The sequence below is a fragment of the Pipra filicauda genome, unplaced genomic scaffold (assembly GCF_003945595.2).
Source record: "Pipra filicauda isolate LSUMZ 115617 unplaced genomic scaffold, ASM394559v2 scaffold402_size659489_pilon, whole genome shotgun sequence".
Taxonomy (NCBI): Eukaryota; Metazoa; Chordata; class Aves; order Passeriformes; family Pipridae; genus Pipra; species Pipra filicauda.
The window spans coordinates 589,022-597,627 of record NW_024104535.1 but is presented as its reverse complement, the minus strand read 5'-3'; the positions used below and the strand labels follow the sequence as shown (position 1 = coordinate 597,627).

Sequence of the window (8,606 nt, the reverse complement as noted above, 5' to 3'; positions counted from 1 at the left end):
CAGCATCAACTTCCCTCATTTAAGTCTGAGGGATTGCAATCTATTGCCAAAGATGAAACGGATTTTCATTTGTATTGATAACAATATAGGTAATTTTCTATTTTACAGCATCACTATTTCAACCCCAGCTGTGAGGTTTATTCAACACAGGCAGAGGGACACACCAGCTGAGCCTTAAAACAGCCCCTTTAAACCCACAGCACTTTCTAACCAGCGCCATATTTTAAAGGGTAAAAAAGCTTTCCAGAAAAGTCAAATACATTCCAACCACCGCAGATCTATTTTTTTTCCAGGCGACAATTTTTCTGTGGACCTAAATGTGCTGTTGAAACTGGGGAGAAGAAGGGGGGCGGGAAGCGAACAGATTAGAGAAAACCGTTCCCCCACTCAAGAAAACATAACAACTAAACAACAAAAAAAAAAGAGCGAAAAATAAAATAATGAAAAAGTTTTAAAAAAATCAGTTTAAAAAACCCGAACACACAACATTACACTAAAAAGCGTTAGGGAAAACCAGTGAAGTTTTCGGCGCAGAGCAGGAACCGGCCGGGGGCAGTGTGCCAGCGCGGTGGCAGGAGGGTCCCCGCGGAGGGGGGCACAAGCAGGGGCGGGGGAGGATCGGAGCGGCCCGGCCCCGGGGCGCGGGGCGGGGCGCGGGGCAGTTCCCTTGCGCGGGTCGCGCCGCGGGTGCCGCCGGCTGGGCCCGCGCCGTCGGGGCGGCCGCTCCGCGCTGCCGCCGAGGGGAGGCGGGCGGGAGGGCGGTGGGGGAGGCCCGAGGGGGCGGGGGTGTGCGTGTGTGCCCCGGGTCGGGGGTGCGGCGCGGCGCTGGTTGCATGAGCTGCCGCCGGGATGCAGCGGGAGGCGTGAGGCGGAGCGGCTGAGGCGAGGCGAGGAGGGGACGGACGGGCGATGCTCCGCCGCCGCGGCGGCTCCGCGCACGGGCGGACCTAGAGAAGCGGCGGTGGCGCTCAGAGAGGGACGGCTCCCGGGCCGGCCGGCCGCGACCCCCGCCCGCCGCGATGGCAACCGAGGTGGTGTGCGGGCTCACCTTCCGACTGCTCCTGCCCGTGTGCCTCACTGCCGGTACGTCCCTCCCTCCCTCCCTCGGTGGGTCGCCGGGCGAGTTGCGCGTCCCGGGGCCCGTTGTCGCTGCCCGGCGGGCCGACGGCTTGGGGGATGCTCCGCTCCCCTTCCCCGCGGCATCTCCCACATTCCGCTATTTTCCCAAGAAACTTTGAACTTCGGAACTCAGCCCTAAGTTCTTACATCTTTGTTGCTGTTGTTAATTTTGTGGTTGTTGCTGTCCACCCGGGAGTGCGGGGCTCGCACTTGTGGCAGGGCTCTGCTCGCCGCTGCAGCACCGGCGTGCGGGGCTCCGCGGCTTTTCGGTTGGAAACGCTGCCGCTGCTTCCCGAGCCCCGCGTCGCCCCGCATCCTCGGGAAAGGCGTGGGAGAGAGGAGGATTCAAGGCTTGCCCTCCAGGCAGTGTGGTTCAGCTGCCGTTTTAGGGTTTCGGGGGTATTTTTTAAAGGTGACAGTGAGCGTCTTTCAGAAGGAGCAGTTCTCAAGTTTTAGGAGATTTTCAGGAGGGAGATTGTCCTTACTTTCAGAGAGAGAAATTTCAGCTTATTAAAACGCGTTGCTTAGCAGGCGGCCATCCAAGAAACGAATTATTTTTGGATGGAGCACTGCGGTGTCCAGCCGTGGGTGAATATGTTAATATTAAGCTGTGCCTTCCGCACAATTTGAAAATAAAACTCTGAATAAGTCCCGATTGCCCCTTAGGTCGGCAGGACGAAGGGCTCGCCTCGAGAGCTGCGATTGCGGAGAGCGGCTCTGTCGGGGCTAGTGCCCGCCGGGGCAGTGGGGGACTGTGGAGAGGGACCGGGGAAAGCGGGGACCGGGGATGATGTCCCGTTCGCACGGCGTGGAAGGGAACCCGTTGGCGGTCAGCCCCGCGTCGCGCATCCTCCTCGGGCAGCGGAGCGGTGCCGCCCGTACCTTGCGCGGCCGCCGCGGGGCTGCCGGGCCGCTCCCGGGCCGCCGCCGGCCCCTTCTTGGTCGCGCGGAGGGCGCGAAGGCTGGTGCCGAAGTCAGGGCTGAGGGGGCCGTCTCTCCGGCCGTCTTGCCGTCTTCTCAGGACGGGGCTGCCCAGCGGCCCCCGAAACATGCATCCTTCCCAGGGCTTTGCCCTTCACTAGCCCCACGGTGGCCAGGCCAGCGCCTTCCTATTACAGCGTCTTCCCTCCACCTTTCCCGGGAGGTGTGCCACACGCTCTGGCTCCAGGTGCCCTTCACTGCCTCCGACTTCTCCTTGGGGAAGGAGGACTTGGAGAGCATCCTTAGGCCCGCCGGAGGCACGCGAGACCCAGGGCACTCCCTGGTGCCTCGCAGTATGCAGCCCCTCCTGCTTTCACAGCCTGGGATTGAAAAGGGACTTTTATCTCCATTCCCGTGCCTGAGGCCATGTGGTGGCTGCTGTTAGCAGGGTTGTATGAGGGGTGAGATGAAGGCAGATTTCCAGACCACCGCCAGCATCTGCAATAGTTTTCCGCCCCTTCCAAAGCCTGTGGCCTCCCTGCAGGTGCCCTGACCTGCACTTTGTGGGCATCACTGGCGCTGGGGATGCCACAGTTCCCCAGGCCCATGGCAGCAGGTGAGTGGCTTTGGGGCCATCCCTGTGCAATCAAGTGTCAGTGCCTTGGTGCCTGGTGTGTGGGAACACTGTGTGCAGAGGATGGGGCAGGTGGTGGGTTGCCCTCAAAGCCAAAGGGCGGTATCAGGCAGGTCTTTCAGTGCAAAGGTTGGGCATAGGGCACCCTCTGTTTGAAATTTGGTGGGCCCCATCCATGCTTTCTTTAAAGTTATGGAAGATCTTTGAAGTATGGATGAGGATGAATTTGCTGTAAAGACACATGGGGAGAAGAAAGGATTCTAGAAAAAAATGGTGTTTGCATGAAATTTTTAAATATTACTCTAATACTATAATATCTAGCTGTGGTATGAAAATAGGGGAGGTATTGTTCTGTTAGACTCTCAATCTGGCTCTTGCCAAACTCTTTCTGTATCAAAACAAGTTCAGATAAAATTGTTTTCCTGTCCAGGTTCCTGACACTTAGTAATGCAGAAGTACTTTCGCATTGCAGTAATACCTCCACAGATGAGAACTGATGTTGTCATGAATTGCTTGTGCTCATAAATCTTACTCATCTGAAGATTAATTGAAATATAAAACCTGAAGGAGGGACTTCCCATCTTGAATATGAAAAAGAAATCCCACTGCGGAACTTTTGGGTTTGGACGTAGTGATCCCGTTCAGTTGGATTTGAGAGAGGAATCAGCAAACGGACAAAGAGCTTGTCTGTGCCAGTCTGTACCTTAATTTACTGTGTCTGTAGGTGTTATTTTTTTCCCCTTCACAAGCTGTTAGTGGAGTCCTCACTAGGGTGGAACATGGTTCAGCCTGCTCCACTTTTGCACTTATCTTGTGTCTGCACCTGAGTTATCCCTGAGCCAGTGTTCTCCTCCTTTCCAAAGCATCAAGGAAGTGTTTCATGGGCTTCTGGAAAAGGCTTTTTAGAGTTCATATATCAAAGTGATGGTTTTTTGTATGACTTATGGTGAGGTTACATCCGCAGCTGAAAAGCTGCCACGAGGACTTACTGTGCATAGTGATGCCTTGTGTCTCCTGCCCGTCTGGGCAGTAAATGTGTCTGCCTGTGCCAAAAGGTGGAAATACAGAGTTGTTCTTTTGGATCAGAATCCATTGTGTGTGATTCTGAAATGCTAGATTACTACAGATTCTTATTGTAGTATAATTTCCTTTTTTGTTTCTAAGAGTAGAAAGTAATGAGGTTGGAGACCCCTGACTAGGTGTATAGAGGGCAGTGGCAGCTGTGGCAGACTCATTAAAAGTAACACATCTGCTAAGCTGAAATCTGATTTAAAAAATACAGTTAAAATGGTAAATGCTTTAAATTCCTAATACTTTAAATATTTTATTTTAAAAGGAAGTAAAATTAAATACTAATGCTAATTATCTTTGCTGGTATGAAATACTTTCCAAACATTGGTTAGTACCATGTAACTGAGAAAACACTATTCTTCATGAGAATGTTTAGGATCAGATCTGTAGCACTGAAGAGTGTAATCTTTTGCAGGTAAGCCTAGATGTATCCATTTAAAGCTCAAGAATGACATAACTTGAGTGTCTGCTGAAGACAGGAAATTTAACATGTACAAAATGAAAGACTTTGGAAGCTGATTGTATGCTATATGACTTCAAAGTTGATCCTGTCATGTTATTTTCATGGCAAAATCTTACATTCAGTCTGATGTGAACCTAGGATTTAAATGATAACTTACAGTAACATGAAACTTCCTGCAAATAAAGTATTGTGTTCTGTAATAAGACAGAAAGAGTTGGATACTTTATTGTTGGGTGGTGGTGTTTTTTATTTTTTTAGTAAGATTACTGCAATGTGATATTTTCCTGCACTATAGTAGTACAGTGCTGAAAAAAAACAAATAATAAACTAGATGAGAGGGAGCTTTTGACTCTGGTGGTGAAAAGTGGGCTTTTTGTGCTTTGTGTTTAAGCTTGAGCCATGGTGTGAACCTGTCTTTTTTTGTTAGTCATCTGTTCTTGAAACATGCAAAAGGTGATTTGTCTCTTTGAAGTAAGGCATGAAAAGAGTCTTTTGCTAATTGCTTTGTCTGGTTTATAGAGACTCGAATCACAAAGTTAGTTTACATCACTTGATAAGAATTTTTAATTATTCTGCTTCCAATTATTTTACTTCATGCACAATTAATTGGTTTTTTCTTAAGCAAAATATGGTTATTTTCAAATGGGGTGCTGGGGAAAAAAATGCTTAGGACATTTTTTCAGAGGACAGCTGTCTCTGGTTTTTGGCTGATGGTGTTGGATTGTGTGTTATCAGCAAATCGGCTTCAGTGAGCTAACTGCCTGGCCCAAGCACTTCCCAGAAGTTACACTTGCTTTCTGAACTCCTGAATTTTGACCCAGATGAGCTAAATGTTGTAGGAGCTTCCAGAAAGTTGAGGGTTTTCTGAGGGGTTCAGTAGAAGTATTAGTGTTTTGTAAGTGATGGCAGGTAAAAAGAAAATACTTCAGAATTTTTTCAGGCAACAGAGTTCAGATATTATTTGTAAGTTTTCACTTGTTTCTTTGAGCCAAGTATTTGAACTCCGGATAAATAGCAGGAATTCCTTTTATTTGTCCTTTCAGCAACCATGATTCATCAGAACGATATTGAATGAATCAGAATTATAATCTCTTCAGGATATAAATGATATGTTACAGAGAATATTTCTTGAGGCATTATAGTATTTTCAAAAATATGTATATCCAGTTGCTGGAAGTGTCTTAGTGGGAGTGAGATCCTTGTTCTGCCTTGGAAGGAAAAGGTAGATTCCAGGGTGCTTAGGTGCTCTTCAACTTTTATCCCCAAATTAATTGATAAAATTTTTGGAGTGGTAATATCTGAATAGCTACATTAATAAGTATTAAAATGCTTTTTAAATTACATGCTTTAGTGTACTTCAGAACCCAATACAATGATTTTTTTTGATGTTTTGAGTCATTACTATTCACACTTCCTATAGAGAGAATAAGTTGAACAACTGTAATATTAAGGCAATCCTGCAGAGGCAGTGAACAATGCCGTGCTTGGATTATTACCTTTTGGGTGCTTTTCATTGATTGCACTGGAGGTGGCTGTTCAAAAAATGATGGTACAATATAACTTTGCATTGCAGTTTTCAGGCCACAATGATTTTTAATGTGCCAGTCCGTACAGGTGATGTCATGGTGATGACAAAGCAAGTTGTGATGCAGGACTGTTCAAGCTAGAGGGTTATTTGTGTAGTGACATTGCATATTACAGTATATACATATATATCAAAAAACACTGACATATTTTTAAAGTTGAAATAATCTTCACGTAGATGGGGAGAGTGCTGTTTGTAATGCTCTAAAATTGGTCAGTTACTGAAAACAAGGCAAAGATCAAACTGATTTTTTTTGCCATTATGGTGAGATGGGGAAATATTTATTATGATTTACCAAGAGAATGATAGGAAACACTATGATAGTATCAAAACTCTGATGTTGTCCCAAAACACTCATAAAAATATTAATCACAGCAACAAAAATTCTAGGAAACCTTAGAGGGTAGCATGCTGAAAAAAAAATAACTCGGATGTCAGTTTGCACAAGAGATCCTAAATGGGCTAAACGGGAAGCTTTCCTTCCCCTCTTCAAGTGATTTAGATAAATTTATCTGGCTTCTTTTATTAAAGGAAGTTTTGCCTAGTTCAATGGGAGCAGGTGAAAGGTGTCAAGGGAGAGCAATATATACAACCTAGTGGGAGCAACATTTTCCAGGCTTGTAGGCACAGGGTTAGATGTTCTTGTGTACAAAAAGCAGATGTCATTGCAATCTCTGTGGCTTCCATCTTAGGTCAATTAAGATCCCAAAACCTCAGTTTTTGGGAGAGGGGGAGGCAGCAGTCTGCCACAAGCACTGTGTTTTCCCTCTTGTGTAACAGACATCTCAGGTTGACTGACTCTGCTTCCCCCTAGCATGTAGGCTGGGAAACTATTTAAAGATCAGTGCCACAAAAGATGGAACTAGAACTTCTCTCCTTAAGTTCTGCAGCAGATTGATCAATATTTGTAACTAAATCAATCCAGGTTTTTTTTCTAGGGCAAAAGTTTTCTGTAACATTACTTTTGTGGTGATCACACATCTTCGTTCTGTCATCTTGACAGGTCTCTGAAGCTAAGCAGGTCAGAAGATGCAGATAAGAAGTTTTCAGAGAACGTGTATGTGTTGCTGCCAGGAATATGAGCGAGGGAGTCCTCTGATTCTTTTACTGAGACAAACTGGTATACTGGGAGTTATTTTGTTAGATAAATCAGCTGTTTTGGTGTGTTTGTTAGAAGTATATCCTTTGATGCATTATGTTCAGAATGTGATTGAATTAATGCACTTCTCTTTTCCTGAGGGTCTTACCTGTCCATTTACCATCTTAAGTAGGCAGTTGTAAAACCGGAATGTCACATTAAGGTTGCTGTTCTGTATTTTAATTTCTTTTATATATTTAAATCTGAGCTACAATGTTAGGTTTGATCCTGTGGCAATGAATTCCATGGGTGAACTCCACCATGAATAAAAAGGAGTACTTTTAAATTCAGTTTGTTGCCTTAGTAAATAATCCTTTGGATGGGAAAAAGTATGCATAATCACTTAAATCAACAGCAGTGTAATGTTCTATTTACTCTAACACTTTAGAATAACATTTGCAAGGCATAAAATCAACCATTAAGATTAACTGTGGAAATTAACAGCTCTGAGTTTTCTATCAATTGTCCAGTTCTGAAGAGAAAGGGATGAGGCTTATGTAAATCTGCTTTCCCCATAAGTAAAGAGTTTTAAGACACTATACTGTTACAATTTGAATGATTAGACAGTGCAGTGTAGCTCTTCTCTGAACTCATTCAGGTAGTCTTTTGTTCGGAGGCTGTTTTGGAAATGAAGTAAAACTTAGTCTGTGTGTTTGTGAGTGATACACTAACCACTCTGTTTTGGGCAAAATATTCTAAAATATTATAAAGCACGGGATTGCAGACATTGCATACTCTGTCTACTGTTTCTAAGCCACTAATTAGTTAATGTAGCTTGACAGAACCATTACTTAAACCTGAAGTATATAAGTGGTATTATAGTATTTAAATGGTAATATATAGTGAGGATCAGTTCTCTCCCTTGATCAGAAGTTCCATAGGAGACTGAAAATTATTTTCTTAACAGTTAAGGGTGTGTTTTCTGGGCTGCTGTTGTGCTGAAGCATACAAAACTTAAAAAGATGCTAAACAAGTGCTGTCTTTTCCCTAGCTGTGCTAATGCTACTCAATAAACTCTATGCTGATGGGTTTTTTTTGGTTAAAAGGCATGCTATTAGAGAAATTAGCTCCTAGGTAATTTCAGGAACATTGATCTCCTTCTGCTAGCAGTCATAAATTCCATATTGCAAGTACATGTTTAGCCTTTAACTTTAGTTTTAGCTTTTGTTAAATGCAGATTGAGGTTCCAAAGGCTCAGAAAGGAATGGTCAGTGAAACACACTGTACCCCTGCCTTTTGTAATTTGACAGTAAGCCTTTCTCCAAATTGATAAATCTCCAGCTGTAAAAGGTGATGCTGATTACAGCATTATGTATCTCTGATAATGTTGATTTGCTTGTCCAGGAAATCTTGCAAACAACTACGGTCATACTTACTCTCAATTTCACTTTAATACATACTCATATATTGGAAAATAACCTGAACATGCAAAATGTTTGCATAATGGCTGCATCTGTTTGTGTTGTGTTTTTCTTCCCTTGTTATATTTGTGGCTTTTTACAACAGAATAGCAGTTTCCTGGTCACCGAGAATAGATTAATTTGTAAGCCAAAGGCAAGTGAGGAAAATTTGTCTCCACAAATCTTGATGTATGTAAAAAAACTTTTGAGACCATAAATACATATTAGCTCCTGTTGGCATCTTGTTGCCCTATTTCTATGAGAATATTGTTAAA

The 8,606-nt window shown here is 44.4% G+C and overlaps 1 protein-coding gene across 3 annotated transcripts in view; it reads left to right on the top strand.

The window, feature by feature from the left end:
* The first annotated feature begins 885 nt into the window (after positions 1-885).
* PIEZO2 (piezo type mechanosensitive ion channel component 2) overlaps positions 886-8,606 on the top strand; it is a 295,169-nt gene continuing 287,448 nt past the window's right edge. For 2 of the 3 annotated variants that reach the window (XM_039385318.1, XM_039385319.1), the window contains exon 1: positions 886-1,083. In XM_039385318.1, coding sequence (XP_039241252.1) covers positions 1,020-1,083 — 64 coding nt within the window. In that variant the 5' untranslated portion in view covers positions 886-1,019. The remainder of the gene's footprint in view (positions 1,084-8,606) is intronic. The other variant, XM_027744595.2, reaches the window with a different exon arrangement.